We start from the raw sequence: 22,659 nt of genomic DNA, 5'->3' as shown, positions 1-22,659 counted from the left end.
AATATATTTGGATTCACAAAGTTACAAACGTCTAGAAGAGATTTTTTTTTTCTTTTATATACATATACAAGCGTGGTGGCACATGCTTGTAATCCCAGCAATTGGGAGGCTGAGACCAGAGGACTGTGGTTCGTGGACAGCCTCAGCTACTTAGCGAGGCCCTCTGCAACTCAGTGAGACCCTGTTTCAAAAATAAAGAATAAAAAATAGGGCAGGGGGTGTAGCTCGGAGGTCAAATGCCTCTGGGTTCCATTCCCAGACCCGCAAAAATAAATAAATAAATAAATAATACATATTACATAACTTTTTTGTGTGTTTTATTTTTTTGACCCGAATTTCTAAAATACTAGAGCATAATGGGGAAACCAGGAGTCTGTTTCTTTCCTGATTTCAGGCAGAATACGACCTTTTCCTCTCAGAACATACCTGTTCTCTGTCTTGCTCTAAGCTGAAATCTGTGTCTTCTTTGAGAAAGACACACCTTCCCTGAAAGATATGACTGGAGACAATGAGAGCTTGACAGGATAGACTGCTATTTTAGTTACATGTAAATTGTTTAAGGACATGAAGTGGAGACAAGCAATTTTGTAGGTCTGCTCATAATTATTTAATAAACGATTAACCCAGTTTGGGTGTGGTTCTCACAGTCATTAGCAAGCCAATTTGAATTCCTGTGGTTACATTTTTTGTCACTTTTATGACTGTTTCTTTCTTTTCTTTTTTTTTTTTTTTTTTGGTGGTACTGGGGTTCCTGGAAGCCCTTCTACCTCCGGGCTACACTCCCAGACCTATTTTATATTTTTGAAACAGGGTCTCTTACGCCAGCGCGGCTGGCTTCGAACCTGCGCGATCCTCCTGTCTCCGCCTCCCAAGCGCGGGGATTACAAGCGTGCGCCACCACGCCCGGCCTGTTTCTTTTCTTAACTGTTGTCACACTTTGAGAATGATGAGCAATTATTACATACAAAAGGATTTTGTTCATAGACTTAACAACCTGATCTTGGATGGTAAATCATCCCAGCAGGTGTTTCTAACTACATTAGCATTGACTCTTCTGTACAAACAAGCTCCTATAAATCCCCCAAATAGATACACAATAAATAGAAAAGATTCATATACATTTACCTTGTTCAATGTCCCCTCAGGCAGCCACAACTCACCGACAGAGGTTTCCACACATTGGGAACAGGGTTCAGGAGGCATGTGCATCCTATACAATTGTCATTAATATTTTGAACATACTAGTGTTCCTTAGCCTATTTTATTTGCTCATAGAAGGCAATGTAAATCAGAGAAAAGTAGAATAAAAATATACTGGGCTCTCTCACTAGGTGCTTACCACATCGTATCTTGTTGTAACAGACATCTTGTCTTTCTCGGACTTTTTTCCCCCTCTCATTTCAGGGAATGATATAAATTTGTCACACCCCAAAAGAAGAGCATGTATACAAGCGCTTTTATTTTATTTATTTTTGTGGTACTTGGGGTGGAACCCGGGGGCTTTCTACCTCCAGGCTATACACCCAGGCCTATTTTATACTTTATTTGGAAACAGGGTCTCACTAAGTTGCTGAGAGCCTCACTAAGTAGCTGAGGCTGGCTTCGAACCTGTGTGATCCTCCTGTCTCAGCCTCCCAAGCACTGGGATTACAAGTGTGCGCCACCATGCCTGGCTAGGTGGTGCACACTTTTATTTTCAATAAATATACTGGCCTAGCAAGCAAGCAAGCAAGCAAGAACAGAGAGAGAGAGAGAGAGAGAGAGAGAGAGAGAGAGAGAGAGAGAGATGGCAAGATGGCAGGAGGGAATAGAAAGCCACGGCATGATCTAAAATTTTCTTTTGGATTGTGATGTAATTATTTTAATTTCTTTTTATGTATGTATAGATTATGCTTCCAAAAATAATTAAGCATTACTAACCTATTTCGTGGGTCCTGGCAGAAGACATCACATGGTTGGGTCAGAGACTTCATAACTCATGGCAGCATGGTAGCCAGAGGGTCAGCATGTATCTGAGCCACTTCCCCCTGCCCCCAAATCTCACGGAGTTCATTTGAATGGCCCACAATGAATGTATGCACACCTAGTAGAGAGCATTATAAGGAAAGAGAACAGAGCTTGAAGGATTCACTACTTTTTAGAAAAGGGAGCCTGCTCTTTGTTTATAAGCATATATGTTCTTATCATTCAAGATTATTATTGCAAGTGTGACCCTGAGAATGACCCATGCGGAAGCACACAGTGTCGTACATTCTTGACATACCCAATGCTACTCAACTTTCAGCCACTATGACAAAACACCTGAAAGAAATCAACTTAAAGGAGAAAGGTTTTGTTTGGGGTCATGGTTTCAGAAATTCCAGCTCATGGTTGCTTGGCCCCCATGCTATGGGGCTGTGGTGAGGTGGGACATCAAGGCGGGTACCATGTGGTGGGCCAGAACAGCTCACCTCATGATGGCCATGAAGTAAAGAAAGAGAGCTGGCTTATATGACAAAGCTCCCCGCAAGCCCCATTAACTTCTAAATCTATATTTGCAGAAATCCATTCCCGAGGTCAGAGCTCATAATCCAGTCATCACTCAGAGGCTCCACCACTGAACATTGCTGCACTGGGCCCACGCCCTCAACACGCAGCTTTTGGGGGGCATTTCAGATCGAAACCAAAACACCCAGAAAGAATATGGAAGGATGCTCGAGGCAGATTGCTTCTTTTCATAGAGGAATGACCTGTTAAGGAATTTGTCTGCAAGAAGCAGGAACATAGTGTCCTGGAGTGAGGGGGCTCATGTTTGACAGGGACAGAGTCGAATGGGAGCAAAGCTACAAAGAGAAGCGACAATGAGTTGTTTTCAGTAAACATTCCTAGCAACTGGGGATAGGGGCCCTAACTCCTCAAGAGGACCCGAGAACACTACAACAGCCCTCCCTTTCAAATTTACAAATTCCTTTCAGATTCTACATTATTAATGTCAACGGTTTCTATTCTAGAATTTTCTAAATTTACAACACATTATGCAAACAGTTGTCAGGCTTCAAATGATGGTTTTATAACTAATCCCAAGGCTTGGAAGAAACAAACACATACTTTTGCTTATTTTCAATCTTCTCTTAGTTCTCTTTTTCTCATATTAAAAAGGACTAAATTAAGTGCAGTGGCACATGCCTGTAATCTTCATAGTTGGAAGGCTGAGACTGGAAGATCACAGGTTCGTGGCTAGCCTCAGCAACATAATGAGGCCCTCAGCAACTTAGAGAGACCCGATTTCAAAATAAAAAATAAAATAGATCTGAAGGTGTAGTTCAGAGATAGAATGTCCCTAGTTTCAATTTCCAGTACCATTTAAAAAAAAAGTACTAAATTTTAGGCTATTCTCTTACAGGAGTCCTGCCATGTTAAAAAGTAATCCCATATTAGTTTTGCTTCTTTGGGAGAGGCAGAAAAGTATAACGAAGAAGAACACAGGGGATTCTAGCTGTCCCTCTAGCCCGGTGCCATTCTGTGAGTGACTTAACTTCCTCATCAGGCTCCAGTTTCTTCATATGTTAAATTGGCCTCATAATAGTTCATAAAGCTCTGTGAAAGTGAGTCCCTGAACCTGTAATCACAGTACTTGTTTTGTTGAGACAAGAGGATCACAGGTTCGAGGCCAGCCTCAGGAACATGGCGAGATTCTCAACAACATAGGGAGATTTTATTCCAAAACAAAATATAAAATAGAACTGAGAGTATAGCTCAGAGGTGGAATGTCCTTGGGTTTGATTCCCAGTACCACAACAAATAAATATAAATTTATTAATTTTTTAAAAACCAGGCTAGGGGTATAACTAGGAGGTAATAACCCTGGGCTCAATCTCTAGTACCACCAAAAAAAGAAAGAAAAAGAAAAAAGAAAAGAAAAAGGACTGCATGTAAAGCATTTAGGACAAAAGACAATACCTGAATTTAGTAAGAGCTCAATAAACCTTTTTTTTTAATTTCCAGACTCTTGCCAACATTCTCTTAAACTACAGCAAAATAAACAAAACATTTATTTGTTGTAGCCTTGTGACCACAGAGGGCAACATGAGAATAAACAAGGTAAGGTGCTGTTTTCTCATGCCCTTACTAAATATGCCAAGTTTTTCTTTTCAGTGACTCTTTCTGTTGTTGTTTTTGTTGTTAGTATACTGAATTCTCTCCTTTCCTAAATTTCATTCTCATTTAATGAGGCAATTGATTGTGAGAAATAGTATCCTGTAATTATACAGCTTGCCAGTCACACTAGGGTTCTTTTGAGTTCTTCTCTTGACCACCAATCAGGAGCCCTGACTGGAAGCTTGTTCCTGATTGGTGAAAGTAAGCTGTAACCATAGAATGCCAAGGAGTAAACAAAAAAAGCATAGCAACAACTGAGTTTGCTGTCTCACTACTCTCAGCCTAGGCCAACCTGGACTCCTTCATCCCACATGAGGTGGCCTCTACATTTTATATGAAGGTTCTGATTTACCATTCAACTGTGATCCATCTTATAACATGGCATTCCAATACAGACGGGAAGATAAAACTGAACAACACAGCTAAATTAAAGTGTATTCCCAGGTAAAACTCATAAATGATTTAATATGAGATGTATTAGTACTCTGATGAGCTTCAGTTTCAGGGCCACAGGAAGATACCAGTGCTCAAAACCTGTATCTATGGACACTGTCAGTAATTCTCACTAAGCAGCAGAATCTGTGGGTGATGTGACTCACCGCAGTGTGTGAACTCCTAGCCAGACAGGACTTGCAAACAGGTTCCATCATTAATCCCACGGTATGCAAAAAGACAAGAAGGATGGTTCTGTCTCATAGCTATGGAGCATCCTGGTTTCCTAGGAAAGAATTTCACCTCTTGGAGCTGGTGGTTTGCTGTCCTGTCCCAAGGTGGGGAGGCGAACGTGCTCTTTATGATGGGTGCTAACTGGGAGGAAATTTCTACTATCCTATTTTTTATTTTTGTTTACAGACTATACATCGTGGAAACAGGATGAAGTTGACCAGTGAAAAGTTGCCCAAGAATCCTTTCTATTCCTCCATAACTCATTATGCTGCTAAGCACCAGAAATTCTTTCAATGGAAAAAGGAAAACACTGGTACAAATATATATATTTAACCTTTCTTGGAAAAATATTTTTACTGAACTTCATTATGTATAATAAAATAAACAAGAAACGTGTCATCCTGATTTCAAGGAAATGGTTCATTGTACTGTCCTTACTAGATTTTGTGAAACAATCGGTGAAATTGCTATTTAACCTGATAGCAGACTATAAGTGGAGACGTCTCACAATTTAGTCTGGATTCTACTTTCAGGACTTTAAGATGTGCTTCTAGAAAACAGAAACCAAATGTCACTTCTTTCAAAAAACACAGCACTATGTTTTTAATTGAAATGGGCATTTAATGCTACCATTTTTTTAAATAAACTTCAGTCTGGGATGGTCAGTTCATTTGATTAGTTCTAATTAAGACTCAGATTAAGAACTTACTTCGCCCATAGACAGCTTTGCCCAAAGAACAACCAATGTGTGCACAGATACTGCACTGTTAAAGCTTCTACCTGGCAATGAACAGGGTTAGTTTGAAAATCAAGGACTGGCCGGGCGTGGTGGCACACACTTGTAATCCCAGCATTTGGGAGGCTGAGACCAGAGGACTGCAGTTCACAGACAGCCTCAGCTACTTAGTGAGGCCCTCTGCAACTCAGTGAGACCCTGTTTCAAAATAAAGAATAAAAAATTGGGCAGGAGGTGTAGTTCGGAGGTGAAATGCCTCTGGGTTCCATCCCCAGACCTAAAAAAAAAAAGAAAGAAAGAAAATCAATGACTGTTTCTTGGTTAGATATTGTGATAATGCTAGGTTTTTTTTTTTTAGGTGATGAGTTCTCCTTAAGCTAAGGTGGTGAGATTTAGAAGTGAAAACTAAGAAAGAAATACTAACAGCATATAAAAATTCTATGTAATTTATTACTTCAAGTGAGAAAATTTGTATCATATGGTTAATAAAATTTTTACTTTTGAAATCAGATCATTACAGCCATGCTAATTTGGTGGATAAAGCACTGCAGCTCTTGAGGGAAAGAATAATGAGAGGGGATGCTTTGGCATATTTCCTACGAGGTCAACTATATTTTGAAGAGGTATATTTTTGTTGTTTGTTTTTATGTTCTATAATTCTATTGTTATATACTCATAGCAAAATTTTATGTGTTTTTTTTTTACTTTGTTATACAAGGGAAGTTCTGTCCAATTACACAGAGTATGGTTTTGGCTTTCAGTATCACACATTGTTACCTGCTTAAGGAGATATCTGATCATTCTTCATAAAAATCACTCTAATAATGTCACTTACAGAAGCCATTACAGTATAAAATTCTGCAAATTAAAAGTCTAATTTGTATATTTTTTGCTCAAAAATATATAATATAAGCCTAGTACTCGAAAGGTTAAAACAGGAGGGTCACAGGTTCAAGGACTACCGCAAAATGTAGTGAGACTCTCATCAACCTAGTGAGACCCTGTTTCAAAAGAGAAATAAAATAGGGATAGGGGTAGGGCTAGGGGTGTAGCTTGGAGGTACAATGCCTCTGAGATCAATCTTCAGTATAAAAAATATATATTCAATATCATTTATAAAATATTTTACAGTGATGTGTACATGACTGTACACACAAGTTTTTTTTTACCACAATATGATGTATGAATATAATGCACCAATAAAAATTAAAAAAAATAAAAAATAAAAATAATAAAAATAAAAAAGAAGGTAATTTCAAAAAAATAAATAAAATAAAATATTTTTATACTAATAGCATACTTTTAAAAGTAGCTTTATGAGCCTGGTGTGGTGGTTCATGCCTGTTATCCTAGGGTTTGGGAGGCTGAAATAGAGGACTGCAGATTTATAGCCATCTTCAGCAACTTAATGAGAGGCCCTCTGTAATTTAGTTAGATGCTGTTTCAATGTGACCCTCTTTCAAACTAAAATATAAAACAGGGCTGGAGGTATAGCTCAAAGGTAGAATGCGCCTGGGCTCAATCCTCAGTACAAATAAATAAATAGATATGGATAGTAAGTAAATAAAGTTAGCTTTATGTGTAGGGAAGCAATTTTTCCCATTATCCACATTATTCTGGGGTGGCCTGGAAAGTGGACCTAAAAAAAAAAAACTATGGAAACTACCATCTCATCTTCAACAATATAGTTTCAATTCTTTACCAAACACCAAGGGAAGGTTTGAAAAAGGACTGTCCTCAATCCCTCATAATCCATTGAATATTTAGGCAGTCATTCATCCATATTACACTTTGTCTCTTACCTTTTGATGATACCTGCATTTATTCTGGATAAAAAATGTGTTAAGAACTCACCATGCATGTGCCACTGTGGACTGGCATAGTCCAACCACTGAGAGCGTGACCTCTCACCTTCGACCAGGGCTTTCAGTATAGCTGTATTCTTTGCTGTGTATCTTTGGGCACATAAAACTTTATGGCAGCTTAGGTGTGGATTACTCTAAGGTCATAATAATATTTTCTGTGGCTTATAGGGATGGTATGAAGATGCACTGGGACAGTTTGAAGATATCAAGGAGAAAGATCATCAAGCAATTTACCAGCTAGGAGTAATGTATTATGATGGGCTGGGAACCGTAACGAATGCTGTAAGTTATTGTTTTGTTCAGTGTTTATTATTTCCTTGTCAATGGATTATTTGATGCAATTAAATTACTTATGTTTAGTATTATATCTCTATTTTTATGCTTCGATATCTAACATTTTAGCATTTAAAGGACAGTGACATCATTTTTACAGTTGTGTAAAAAACAAAATCAGTTTCTTTTTGCCACGCTTCCCCTTCTCTGTCCTCGGCTCTAACTCAGGCTGTCAACTTCTGTCCAAAACCCTTCCAGATGCTTCACTGGGTTCAGCTACCAAAAAGAATGACCTCTTCTTACTGGAATTTTAGCTGTTTACTTTGAATGACCCTCCCCAGATGCTAGAGAAACACTTCCTAATAATTTTCTCTTTTATGCTAATAATGAATTAGGGTTATCTATCCTAGGGATTTTTTTCCATATTGAAAGGGTCACTATATTTTCATCTCTGTGGGGAGGAAAGGGAACGAAGTAAACATCAGATGAGTACTATATTGTTCAATGGATTGCTTTTAGGACAGTTTATCTTTTCTGAAACGTATAGCTCCACCATTGGGAGTTCTTTTTATTGAGAGGCAGAGGGGAGAGGATTCAGATTCCTTTTCTGATCATAGTTATCATAATTAACCATAGAATCTTTGATATGTTAAAATGTTTCCTGAAAGTGTTGTGGCTGTTTTCTACAAATCTTGTGATCTGAGACAAAAATCAAATTTTATTCACTGAATTAATAGTAAAAACACCTGGCCGGGCATGGTGGCGCACGCTTGTAGTCCCCGTGCTTGGGAGGCGGAGACAGGAGGATCAAATAGGTTCAAAGCAACCTCTGCTACTTAGTGAGGCTCTCAGCAACTTAGTGAGACCCTGTTGCCAAATAAAATATAAAATAGGTCTGGGAGTATAGCCCGGAGTTAGAAAGCCTCTGGGTTCCACCCCCAGTACCACCAAAATAAATAAATAAATAAATAAACCTTTGATATATACTAAAACATAAAGGCATAAATGTAAGTTGATATACTAATTTATATTTAAGATGTTCAAATAATAAGGAAATTTTTAGAAAATAATGTTAAATTACATTGTGTGTGTGTGTGTGTGTGTGTGTGTGTGTGTGTGTGTATGGTACTGGGGGGTGGAACCCAGGGTATTTTATTCCTCTGGGCTATACTCCCAGACCTATTTTATACTTTATTTGGAAACAGGGTCTCACTAAGTTGCTGAGAGCCTCACTCAGTAGCTGAGGCTGTGTGATCCTCCTGTCTCAGCTTCCCAAGCACTGGGATTATAAGCATGCGCCACCATGCCTTGTTTAAATTACATTTTAGAAAACATTTTTTTTTGTTGTACAGGGGCAGGAACTCAGGAGCATTCTACCTCCAAGCTATACCAGCAGCCCCATTTTATTTTTCATTTTGAAACAGAGTATCACTAAATTGTGGAGGCTGGCCACAAACCTACAATCCTCTTGTTTTAGGCTCAGAAGTACTGATTACAAGCATATCCTACCACATCTGACTCTTAGAAAAAATTTTTTTTGTTGTTGCTTTAACAATTTTTTATTACAAAATCAGTAGAAAATAGAAAGGGAAGAGAAGAAAAAGCAGCACACCTGGGGCGTGCTGGAGAGCCAGAAAATGGAACTTTTAGAAAACATTTTAAACAAGACTAATTACCAGTAAGATAAATAGTTGAGGCTATCCAATTATTAGGCCTACTAATTGACTGACTCAGACACTTAGCTATCTGGCAGAAACTTGCCTCAAGAGATTCATACTCTCCAGATTTGTTTGGATAGGTTTAATGATATTGCTAGAAAATTTAGATAATTCTACCTCCGAGCTATACCTCCAGCCCTAATTTTTTATTCTTTATTTTTGAAACAGGGTCTCATTAAGTTGCAAAGCATCTCACTAAGTAGCTGAGGCTATCCGTGAACTGCGATCCTTCGGTCTCAGACTCCAGAATGCTGGAATTACAAGCATGTGCCACCACGACTGGCTTCATTTTTTATTTTGAAACAAGGACTCACTAAGTTGCATAGGACCTCATTAAGTAGCCGAGGTTGTTGGGAAACTGAGATCCTCCTGTCTCAGCCTCCCAAGTACTGGGTTTACAAGCCCCCGCCACCATGCCCAGCTGAAAACAAATCTTGAAAAATTTTATTTCCAAAGCCGAGTGTGGTGGCTCACACCTGTAATCCCAGGACTAAAAAATGGAGACAAGAGAGATCAGAGATTCCTGGCCAGCCTCAACAATTTAGCGAGAACTGCTACAACTTAACGAGACCCTGTTTCAAAATAAGATAGGGCTGTGAATAAAAGCTCAGAGGTAGAATGCCCCTAGGTTCAATCCCCAGGGCCACACAAACAAAAATAGTATATTCATATTTTTATAACATTAATTTTATCAGAAATAATGTTAGTATTGTGATAATGCAGAAAAATGTCTTCTTTATAGAGCATATTGAAGTATTTGGTGAAGTGTCCTGATAGTTACATATATAAGGACAACTTGAAATAGATTAAAAAAAAAAGAGATGAATATAGCAAAATGTTATTGCTGAGAACTTATATGGGAGCTATACTTTCTTGTGTTATGCTTTTTGCTGTCCTCTATGCGTGAAGATTTTACATACAAAATAAAAAAGAACACTCAAAAGAAAATGAATTCAGCCATGAAATATATAAATTTGTAATGTTTTCCAGTTAAAGGCATGCCGTCACACACCTATAATCCCAGTACTTTAAAAGCTGAGACAGGAGAACTGTGGGTTTGAGGACAGCCTCAGCAATTTAGTGAAATTCTAAGCAATCTAGCAAGACCCTGTTTTAGAATAAAGATTAAAAAAAGGAAAGGGTCGAAGGAATAGCTCAAATGTTAATGCCCCTGTGTTTAATCCCTTGTACCGAGAGAGAGAGAGAGAGAGAGAGAGAGAGAGAGAGAGAACACATATATGCTTTTAAAGCAAGTGATACAGAACAAAAGTTTTAAATGGCTCAATGAAGACATTAAAAAGAGTTATGCATAAAGCACTCAGAAAAATGTAATGGGAGATGTAATTATGTAAGAATAACAAACTGCAGACAATATGAAAAACATAAAAATACAAACCTAAATGTGCTAAACATCATAGCATAAAACTACAAAAATTTGCTAAAATATGTCAGCAAAATATTTCAAACTAAAATATGAAGTATAATTTTAATTCCTCCTCCTCCTCCTCCTCCTCCTCCTCTTCCTCCTCCTCCTCCTCTTCCTCTCCTTCTCCTTCTCCTTCTTCTTCTTTCTGGTGGTACTGGGGTTCCTGGAAGCCCTTCTACCTCCGGTCTACACTCCCACAGGCTTCACTCCCAGACTTATTTTTTAAGTTTTTTATGTGGAAACAGGGTCTCTTAAGCCAGCACAGGTGGCTCCGAACCAGCGCGATCCTCCTGTCTCCACCTCCCAAGTGCGAGGATTACAAGCGTGCGCCACCACGCCCGGCTTGGCTGCTTGTTTTTAACTATCAGCAGTTTGGCTGTGATGTTTGCCTAGAAAAGTGTTTTGCGTGTATGTGTTTATCCTACCTGGGATTAACTGAACTTCCTGGATCCCTTCCAGTTTTAGTTTTTGGGATTTTTCTCTTTTCCATCTCGTTTTTGGTAGTTTCCACTGCCTTCAAAGGTTGTTCCTTATATTTTGTCCAGACTTAATCACTGTTTTAGTGAAAGGATTTATACAACCACTCTACTGAACAATTCTTGCCTTAAATTCCCTCTCTCCTGTTAGGGAAAATGTGGTAGATGCCTAGCTCACATACTCAGAAATACTCTGGAGTCATGAAGACACCTTTCTTATCATGGTGTTTGGCCAGGAATAGTATGTTGAAAGGGCAGTAAGGAGGTAAAGGCTAGAATGAAGTATATGAAAATGTATCTGACTTTTATTTTCTTCTTGTGAGATTTGAAGGTTTGTGTTTTACGAATTTGGTGGGGAGGACGGGGTACATTTTTGTTGCTGCTTGTTAGTGTCTTCTTTGCCTTCTTTGTTATTATGTAGATGCCATATGAGAATTAGTATGTTGGCTGTACATTATTACTGAGTATACTCAGTGAAAATATACTTAAAGAGAAAGTATTTGTTAGGGTTCATGAGTGTACTGTAAGGATTAAAATTATGAAAGAAGTTACTAGGTCAGGCATGGTGGTACTGGGGGGTGGAACCCAGGGGCTTTCTACCTCCCGGCTATACTCCCAGACCTATTTTATATTTTATTTGGAAACAGGGTCTCACTAAGTTGCCGAGAGCCTCACTAAGTAGCTGAGGCTGGCTTTGAACCTGTGGGATCCTCCTGTCTCAGCCTCCCAAGAACGGGGATTACAAGAATACGCCACCAAACCCGGCCAGCCTCAGAAATTTAACAAGATCCTCAACAACTTAGTGAGAATGTGTTTCAAAATAAAAAATAAAATATGGCCGGGCGTGGTGGCACACGCTTGTAATCCCTGTGCTTGGGAGGCGGAGACAGGAGGATCGCACAGGTCTGAAGCCAGTTGCACGGCTTAAGAGACCCTGTTTCCAAAAATAAAATAGGTCTGGGAGTGTAGCCCAGAGGTAGAAGGGCTTCCAGGAACCCCAGTACCACAAAAATAAAATAAAATAAAATATGGCTGGGGATATAGCTCAGAAGCAGAACACCCATGAGTTCAATTCTCAGTTCCACAGGGACAGGGGAGAAAAAAAGTTACTGGGCATTTTTATGCATTTGTAAGCGTGTGTGTGTGTGTGTGTGTGTGTGTGTGTGCGTGTGTGTGTGTACATGTGTGTGCTTTTATTGGTGCATTATAGTCTCATATCATAATGTAAATCATGTTGACAATGACATGCATGCACACGCTCTTGGTGCCCCCTCCCCATTCCCCTCCTTCCCAATACAGAGCACCCAGACTGACATTGGTGTATCTTCACATGTGTACACATAGTCTATGGTCGTATTTCTATTAATTAACCTAAGTCTTCCTTTATCTCTACTCTTATATCTTCTACCTGGCTCCACCGAGGTTTTCCCTCATTGTCTGCAGTCTCTCTTGTATCCCAATTACTCACTATACTGCAAATATTAAAAAAAAAAAAAAACATATGACCCTTCTCTCTTTGTGACTGGCTAATCTCAACATAATGTTCTCCAGGTCCTTCCATTTTCTTGCAAATGATGTAAATTTATTTTTCTTTGTTGCTGAGTAGAAGTCCACTGTGTGTATTTCCCATAATTTTATAATCCATTCATCCATTGATGGACATCTAGGTTGATTCCACAGTTGGTAAATTTTGGTTGCTTTTTTAAGTGCTGTTTCAGGATTAGGGGTACAAAGTAGGAGGGAGGAGAGAGAAATGGAAACTCAATTAAGATTAAATGCAACTCTGGAAGCAATACAATAAAGATTTTTTGTACCTCAGAGCTCCTGGAAATGCTTGATCAACAAATGTAGGTTTTTTTTTTTAATATGTTCTTTCCATTCTTATCTCTAAGCCTTAAGAATCCAAAACCACCATCTCCATTAGGCATAGATTCTGTGACTATGTATCATGTCAAAATGTGAATTCTGTACACAATTAGAAGAAAGAAATTCAGTTTGAGTAAAACTAAAAACTAGGGTTTTTTCTTTGTTCCTTTCCTTTGTGGAAGGAAAAAGGAGTGGAATATATGAAGAAAATTCTTGATTCTCCATGTCCCAAAGCAAGACACTTAAAATTTGCAGCTGCTTACAACCTTGGAAGAGCTTATTATGAAGGAAAAGGTGTCAAACGATCAGATGAGGAAGCTGAAAGGTAATCTTCCCCCAAAACAAGATTGTGTTCACTGAAATGCTAAACAAGGGATAACTTGCCTTGCTTTCTCTTTTAGACTGTGGCTTTTTGCTGCAGACAATGGAAATCCAAAAGCTAGTGTGAAAGCTCAAAGTATCCTAGGATTGTATTATTCAACAAAAGAACCCAAGGAGTTAGAAAAGGTAACATTTCCTTTTCTTCTTTTATTAATTATTAATTTATTTATTTTATGGTACTTGGGATTGAACCCAGGGGAGATCTACTTCTGAGCTGCATCTTCAGTTCTTTTTTTAAAAATCTTTTTTTTTTTTTTGAGGATCTGAGGATGGAACCCAGGGGCATTTGACCTCTGAGCTACACCCCCCTGTCCTATTTTTTATTCTTTATATTGAAACCGGGTCTCATTGAGTTGCAGAGGACCTCACTAAGTGGCTGAGGCTGTCCACGAACTGCGATCCTCCGGTCTCAGCCTCCTGAATGCTGGGATTACAAGCCTGCACCACCACACCCGGCTCTTTTTTTGTTTTTGAAACAGGGTCTTGATAGGTTGCTAAGAGGACTGTCCTTAGATAACTGAGCAGACACTTAGAAATAATTTTTAAATTTAGCTGGATATGGTGGCACACCCTTGTAATTCTAAAACATGGGAGGTTGAGACAAGAGGATAGCAGGTTCACGGCCAGCCTCAGTAACTGAGGGACACCATCTGCAACTTAAGACTGTTTCAAAGCTCAGGAGATTAAAGCAAGAATCAACAAGTGGGATAGCATCAAACTAAAAAGCTTCTTCTCATCAAAGGAAACCATCAAGAACCTAAAGAGGAAGCCTACAGAATGGGAGATCTTTACCAGTCACCATTCCAATAGGGGGCTAATATCCAAAATATACAAAGAGCTCAAAAGACTCTACACTAGCAAAACAAAAAACCCAATCAAGAAATGGGAAATTGAATTGAATAGACACTTTACAAAAGAAGAGATACAAATGGCCAATAGATTCATGAAAAGATGTTCTTCATCATTAGCCATCAGGGAGATGCAAATCAAAACTACACTGAGATTCCATCTAACCCCAGTCAGATTGGCAAGCATAAAGAAATCAAACAATAATAAATGTTGGTGAGGATGTGGGGAAAGAGGAACTCTTTTACATTGTTGGTGGGAGTACAAACTAGTTCAGCCACTATGGAGATCTGTGTGGAGATTCCTTAGAAAAATGGGAATAGATCCACCATACGATCCAGCTTTACCACTCCTGGGTATTTTTCCAAAGGGGTTGAAAACAGAGAACTACAGCAACATATGCATACCTATGTTCATAGCAGCACAATTTGTAATAGCCAAAATTTGGAAACAACCTAGGCCCCCATCAACAGATGAATGGTTTGCAAAGTTATGGGAAATACACACAATGGAATTCTATTCAGCTATAAACAACAAAATCATGTCATTTGTAAGAAGATGGAAAGTGCTGGAAAGCATTATGTTAAGTGAGATCAGCCAAACACAGAAAGAGAAGGGACATATGTTTCCTCTAATATGCTCAAATGAGTGAGCATTGGGGATACCAGAGGGACTCCAGATAATGGAAGGGAAATCTCAGCAAAGTTTGAATGGAAAACTAAGAGAGGAAGGAGGCTGAACTTGATTGATGAGTGGCTATTTCCAAATAGGTGTAAAAGTACGAATATAGCAAGGTTAGCCTGGGTATTAAGTATCGGGAGGGGGGAAGGGAAACGAGGGGGGGGGAGGTCACCAAATACAGATTAAATGTATAACATTTACTTTCAATAAAAAAATAAATAAGCAATAAAATAAAATAGGGCTGGGGCTGTAGCGCAGAGGCAGAATGCCCTGCTCCTATTCCCAGTAAGACACACACACACACAAACACACATACACACGCACGCACATACACATACACACACATCGATTTTACTGTAGTTGGGCAGCAAGCACAGGTGTAGAGACTACAGATAGCTTTTCCCCATGGTTGCTTCTGATCTTGGCAGCTGCCATCTGAGACCCTGATGGAGTCCTGACTTTTTCTTGGCATCAGCAACTCTCCTCTCCTCAACTGTGCCATTGCAAGTGTGTCTCCAAGGCTTTCACTTCATTCCTATTTCATACCTTTTGGTTCTTACTCCACAAATTTTGAAAAGGCAGATGATCCTCCTCCGCCATCAGCTCTCCTGCCTATGACCTCGTCTGCAAGTGGCTGACAGCAGAGGGGCTCACCGCAGCTCTCGTGCAGACATTGCAGTATTGCTATTTTTTCTTTCTAGTATCCTCTTACAATTCCATCTCATTAATAATAAAGTGACCAGGTATGGTAGAGCACGCCCATACTCCCAGTACACAGGTTTGAAGCCAGCCTCAGCAACTTAGTGAAACTCTAGCCACCTAGCGAGATCCTGATTTTCCAAAATGAAAGACTAAAAAGAGCTGAGGCTGTAACTTGGAGGTAGAATGTCCCTGGGTCCGACCCCAGTACCGTACACAGAAATTAATAATAATAGTAATGATGAAGTGGTCAAATTGTGTTCTTTCTTAGGCATTTTACTGGCATTCAGAAGCATGTGGTAACGGAAATCTGGAGTCCCAGGGTGCACTTGGGCTCATGTACTTCTATGGGCAAGGCATCCGCCAGGATACAGAGGCTGCGCTGCATTGCCTGAGAGAAGCAGCGGAACGTGGGAATGTCTACGCGCAAGGGCATCTCGTGGAGTATTATTACAAGATGAAATTTTTTACAAAGTGTGCTGCATTTTCCAAAAGGTGTCCGTCTTACTCTATTCTGAAATGCTACAACAGAAGAGCACAGACTAGATAATTTGTTATCAAGAGAAATAGATTTTTCATGGTTATGCAGGCATAGAAATCAAAGAAATAGGCATGACTAAGTTTGGGAGGCTGGTGAGGGCTGCATCTGGGGACAGAGGGACTCAGGGTCCTCACTCGTGGAGGTGCAGGAGCCTGCAGAGCCAAACGTGACCTCATCTTTTTGGCAGTACTGGGTATTGAACCCAGAAGCACCCTACTAAAAAACCCCAGCCCTTTCTTATTTTTGGAAAAGGTTATCACTAAGTGGCTGAGGTCCTCTATAAGTTGCAAAGGCTAGCTGTGAACCTGTGACCCTCCTTGTCTCAGCTTCCCGAGAATTGGGATTACAGGCATGCCCCACTGCATCCAGCTCTAAACTTTTTAAATTTAATTTTATTTTTTTGTGGGTCTGGGGATGGAACCCAGGGGCATTCTCCCTCTGAGATACACCCCTTGCCCTATTTTTTATTCTTTATTTTGAAACCGGGTCTCACTGAGTTGCGGAGGGCCTCACTAAGTAGCTGAGGCTGTCTGCGAACCAGGATCCTTTGGTCTCAGCTTCCCGAATGCTGGGATTACAAGCGTGCGCCAACACACCTGGCTTCTAATTAACTCTTAAAGTCTCACCTTTTAATACTATCACTTTGACAACACCCAAATTTTTCAGAAGACATATTTGAACCCCAGTGATAAGATTCTGGATGAAAGTATCTATAAGAACTACTAAACCAGGCACACTTAAGTGTCACACACTTATAATCCCAACTACTCAGGAGGCTGAGGCAGGAGGATCAGAAGCTTGAGACCAGCCTGGGCAACACAGCAAGACTCTGCCCCCCCACAAAAAAACAATAAAAGAACTACTAGATGTTCTATGCTAGATCTGTTCAGTAGAACTTTCTGCAATGTTGGGAATGATAGCTAGTACAATTTAAAGACTGAGCATTTTAATTTTATTTAGACTAAATAGTCACACGTGTCTAGTGGTTACCATATTGGAAATCACCACACACCATAGGTATGCAGGTGCCTCTATGGGTCTGTGCCTGGATCTGTGCTTATTGATGGGATGTGATTTTTTTTTTTTTTTTTTTTTTGGTGGTACTGGGGTTCCTGGAAGCCCTTCTACCTCTGGGCTACACTCCCAGACCTATTTTTACATTTTTATTTGGAAACAGGGTCTCCTAAGCCAGTGCGCGTGGCTGGCTTCGAACCTGCGCGATCCTCCTGTCTCTGCCTCCCAAACACGGAGATTACAAGTGTGTGCCACCATGCCCGGCTTGGGATGTGATATTGGTACAAATCTGTGCCCTTATATTCCGGCTTTCAGTGCTATTAGCTCAAACAAGTTTCTTAAATTTTTAGATATCAATTGCTTTATTTGTAAGAAGGAAAATATTTTTACAGAAGCATTATAAGAATAACACATATAAAATACTTAAATAATAGACACTTCTAAGTCTTTCTTTCTATCCTCATCAGTTGTCCTATTATTGCACAACTGAAATCTAGCTTCAAGGCCGTAAAATGCACATAGCAGTGACAAGACCGATACTATGATTCCATTAGGCTCCAGATACTTTCCTGCATTTTACACATAGCTATAAAAAGCAATGCACCAGAAAAAAGAAAAAAAAAAAAAAACAGACCTGGGTGTTCTCTAGTGTGGCCACCAGCCTATGTATCTGCTGATGTACTTCCCAATAATGACATCCCAGAGCCCAGTCTCCCCTCTTGCCCAGCCCCAGTGAGGGGAAATGATGGAGAAAGGATGCAGGCCATGAGAGTTGCTTTTCCCTTCTCAGCAGCAGACCTTCCAGGCAGCAGGCTACTGAAAGGAGTGATGTGCAATGTATCCAAGCAAGTGCCCATCCAGGTTAAAACCAAGACTTGAGGCTCTTCCTTAAAATTGGGGGAACTTCCCATTCTCTTCCACATTTTCCCCCCTAACACTGGTGAACATGGAGCTGACAAGATCTCATGTGGTTATTAAAGGTTGATTCTGCTTTTATTGCTCATTTTTATAGAAGATAGATGTGCTAGTTTCTTGAAGTGTGTTCTGGTCCTATGTGACTGTCATCCAGATTTAAAGTTGATGTTTCACTATGTCATCCAGTGAAATATGAAAATCTCTCCACTCAGTTTTAAGTCCACAGAATGATAGTTTGCTTAGAATGTTAAAAGAAAAATGTTATCACTGTTTGATATTGAGCCTGAGGAGTACGATCAAAGGGAAGTTGTAAAGAAACCTCTCAAGTTAGTTCACCTCTCCCTCGAATTAGCCTCTGAGTGTGTCGGATGAACCCTTCACCACACAGCCGACAACTTGGTCCTCAAAGGGGTGGAGAGACATTACTTTGACCACAAGACAACTTACAGATGTCGTTTTGTACAAATGCAAACCATAACTGATGTCCTTTTTAATTTCATAATGTCACATCCTGTCAGGATTGCTGATTATGACGAGGTGCACGATGTCCCCATGATCGCCCAGGTCACCGACTGTCTCCCAGAATTCATCAGCAGGGGCATGGCCATGGCATCTTTCTACCATGCACGGTGTCTTCAGCTTGGCTTGGGCATCACAAAAGACGAAGCAAAAGCTAAACAATATTTCTCCAAAGTAAGCTTTAGAACAAAATGTGACGTTTTCTTTGTTAACTTTTACTGAATCTAAATGCATTCTGCATTATTCCAATTTCCAAACCAAGTCAATTTCAGGTTCTATACTATCCTTAGTGTTCTAAGTAGATGTAAACAGAGAACATTCTAGGTAAAAAAATATCCTGAAATGTGGTATATACAACCATTTCTTTTCATAAGAAAGCAGCAAAACATCGTAACACTAGAACTATTTTTCATGTGATATGAGGTAATAGCCCCTTACTTTGTACTAATAATACCACATTTAATACAATGCCAAATTTGGCCATTTTATATATTATGGGAGATACTTATAAAATGGGGAGAATTTAGAGGCAGTAATATAGTGAAAGGTCAGCAAGAGTCATGTCACTGACGCATGGAAATAGGAATGGAGAATATTTTATTTAGCACAAAATGCCGGAGTGGTTCTGTCAGTGATCTTTACTGATAGGTAAGAGTGTCTGATAGAAAAAGAACAATGTAGGGGAAACATAATTAGAGCCAATGACCATGTGTTACAGAAAAAGATCAGGCAGTGCATGGTAAACTATGGGCCTAAGGTCATGAGACCCACGCCTGGTCTCAGCTCTGCCACCAGGCATGCCCGGTGACTGCCAACCACTTTGCCTTTAGGGCTGATAGAGCATTGAATACTCTCCATGGACTTGTCAATGGAGGAAAATCTCAGCTATATTAAAGAAGGATCTTCTAATACACCTGGTCAAGGTAACAGAAACAAAAGTTTTCTCTACCAAGCAGTAACTTCCTGCTGCTAGAAACAACCAAGAAAATACCTACTGACCAACTGTCCATGGTACTGAAGGGACAAGTTCTGCACAGAGCAGGGTTTGGACAAGATAACCTCTGATAACTCTTTCAGATTCTTGAAATTCTACAAAATTATGCACCCTATCACCATTAACTTTAGGCACAATAAAACTACATGTTCAAAGTAAAATTACTACAGATGCTGGTATTCACATGGGGTAATGAATTTGAGGCTTAATGTTAATATTTTCCATTTTATTAGTTTTCATAGTCATCATCAGTGTTTAAATTTTCTTTATTCTTGGCTTTGACAAAATTTTATCCTTCAAATGATAATCTAGTTATTTTGATTATGTTCTATTTCATATACATTAAATTTTAAATTCCTATATTTCTAGTGGGAAATCATAACAGAAAGTATCTTAATTAAGAAATTCCCTTGCAGCCGGGCATGGTGGCGTGTGCTTATAATCCCAGCATTCGGGAGGTGGAGACCAGAGGACTGTGGTTCGCAGACAGCCTCAGCTACTTAGCGAGGCCCTTTGCAACTCTGTGAGGCCCTGTTTCAACAAATATAAGACTAAAAAATAGGACCGGGGGTATAGCTCAGAGGTAGAATGCCCCTGGGTTCCATCCCCAGTACCACAAAAAAAAAAAAAAAAAAAGAAAGAAAAAAGAAAAGAAAAGAAAAGAAAAGAAAGGAAGGAAGGAAGGAAGGAAGGAATTCCCTTGCAATTCATTATACTTTACTATCTGTGGAAGGGAAAAAAAGAAGACAAACATAAACAGAATATATCTAAGTAACTGACTCTATTTGATTTTAAGGCTTGTCGTCTGAATCCTACACTCGCAGATGAGCTTCACTGCTTACTTATCCATCAAAGAATTTAGACCACAATGCATTTCAACAAGGATCATCAATCCCAACACCATACAATGTGTGTATTTTTGTAGCAGCTATGTTGTTATTGTATACAACCAGAGTTACATTACTCTGGGTATTTTACAGATATGTTACCTTTGTTCTTGAATTTGTATGCTGTAATTTTTGCAACATGAAACCTAGCCACAGGATCAAATTCCTGGAAGAGTCCTCAGAGATCCACCTTGTAATCTATATAGCCTAGACCATATTAAATTTGAAACAATTCCATAACACAAATGTATTTTTTTCTTACTTATACCATCTGAAAAGACATAGTACATTTTCAGTCTAATAAGTCCCTAACTATAAATGCTATAAACTGATTTAAAAGTATAATTTAAGAGTTTAATTTCTAAAATTTCTTTGGTGTTTATTTAGTTTTATGAATATTTATTTGTTTATTTATTTATTGGTGGTACTGGGGTTCCTGGAAGCCCTTCTACCTCCGGGCTACACTCCCAGACCTATTTTATACTTTTTTATTTTTGGAAACAGGGTCTCTTAAGCCAGCACAGCTGGCTTCGAACCTGTGTGATGCTCCTGTCTCTGCCTCCCAAGCACGGGGATTACAAGCATGCTCCACTACGCCCGGCTAATTTTATGGATTTAAATACTATATCATTAATTTTTTGTTTCACTTAAATGTTTCAATTCACGAAATTAAATATAAACAGAAATTTAAGGAATTAAATTTTTATTTTTTTATTTTTTTGGTGGTACTGGGGGCTGGAGGTGGAACCCAGAGGCTTTCTACCTCCGGGCTATACTCCCAGACCTATTTTCTATTTTATTTGGAAACAGGGTCTCACTAAGTTGCTGAGAGCCTCACTAAGTAGCTGAGGCTGGCTTTGAACCTGTGCAATCCTCCTGTCTCAGCCTCCCAAGTGCGGGGATTACAAGCGTGCGCCACCATGCCCGGCAGGAATTAAATTTTTAAATAATACTTTTGATAAACATGTGTAACAGTTTTTTATTTTTATTTTTTTGCAGTACTGGGGATTGAACCCAGGGGCATTCTACCTCCAGACTATACCTGCAGTCCTGTTTTTTATTCTTTTTTTTTTTTTTTTTGGTGGTGGTACTGGGGTTCCTGGAAGCCCTTTTACCTCCGGGCTACACTCCCAGACCTATTTTATATTTTTATTTGGAAACAGGGTCTCCTAAGCCAGTGCTGCTGGCTTCGAGCTTATGCGATCCTCCTGTCTCCGCCTCCCAAGCGCTGGGATTACAAGCGTGCGCCACCATGCCCGGCTTATTCTTTATTTTGAAACACGTTCTTATTAAGTTGTGGAGAGCCTCACTAAGTAGCTGAGGCTGGGCATGAACCTGTGATCCTCCTGTCTCAGCCTCCCAAGTACTGGGATTATAAGCGTGCACCACCACATCCTGCTTCACGTGTAGCATTTCTAATTCTAAAGTTGTTCAAGCTAAAAGATTGTTATAAATAACTGGATAATTTATCATACATTTTTTTTTTTTGGTGGTACTGGGGTTCCTGGAAGCCCTTCTCCCTCTGGGCTACACTCCCAGACCTATTATATATATATATATATATATATATATATATATATATATATATATATATTTGGAAACAGGGTCTCTTAAACCAGCGCGGCTGGCTTCGAACCTGCGCGATCCTCCTGTCTCCACCTCCCAAGTGCGGGGATTACAAGTGTGCGCCACCATGCCCGGCTATCATACAATTTTTAAAAAGAGGATTTAAGAAATTGCTTAGTATCCTCTCCCTTAAAATCTTCCCTCAAGGATTTTAATTTAATGAACAAAACCATTATTACTGTATCTCGAACATTCCTAAGACAATCCATTAAAGCGAGATGCTGTTTGTGCTTCAATTCATTTTCTACATTTTAAAAACCTTAGATGAATATAAGATGCATAATATGTGAAATGTACAAGATAAAATATGAAAACATCATCTTGAAATCATCTAACAATACTGGGATTATATCTTAATATTCTTTAAAAATTAGCAAGTCTTTCTATCAGTGA

At 39.3% G+C, this 22,659-nt stretch overlaps 1 protein-coding gene across 3 annotated transcripts; it reads left to right on the top strand.

Moving 5' to 3' along the window:
• Nucleotides 1-5,007: 5,007 nt before the first annotated feature.
• LRP2BP (LRP2 binding protein) lies at nt 5,008-20,615 on the top strand (the record flags this gene model as incomplete). Of its 3 annotated transcripts, none has more annotated exons than XM_080710737.1 (8): nt 5,008-5,116; nt 6,050-6,162; nt 7,573-7,686; nt 13,346-13,488; nt 13,565-13,670; nt 16,042-16,265; nt 18,759-18,933; nt 20,550-20,615. In XM_080710737.1, 8 exons carry the CDS (start codon nt 5,011-5,013, stop codon nt 20,613-20,615), a joined length of 1,047 nt encoding a protein of 348 aa, XP_080566863.1. The 3 variants fall into 3 exon arrangements, with proteins under 3 accessions (XP_080566863.1, XP_080566862.1, XP_080566861.1); XM_080710736.1 differs by having other exon boundaries at nt 5,011-5,116; nt 13,349-13,488; XM_080710735.1 differs by having other exon boundaries at nt 5,011-5,128.
• Nucleotides 20,616-22,659: the final 2,044 nt, after the last annotated feature.

Source organism: Muscardinus avellanarius (genome assembly GCF_963383645.1).
Source record: "Muscardinus avellanarius genome assembly, chromosome: 14".
Classification (NCBI taxonomy): domain Eukaryota; kingdom Metazoa; phylum Chordata; class Mammalia; order Rodentia; family Gliridae; genus Muscardinus; species Muscardinus avellanarius.
Note: the sequence above shows the minus strand (reverse complement) of the source record. Positions and strands in the feature narration are given on the sequence as shown.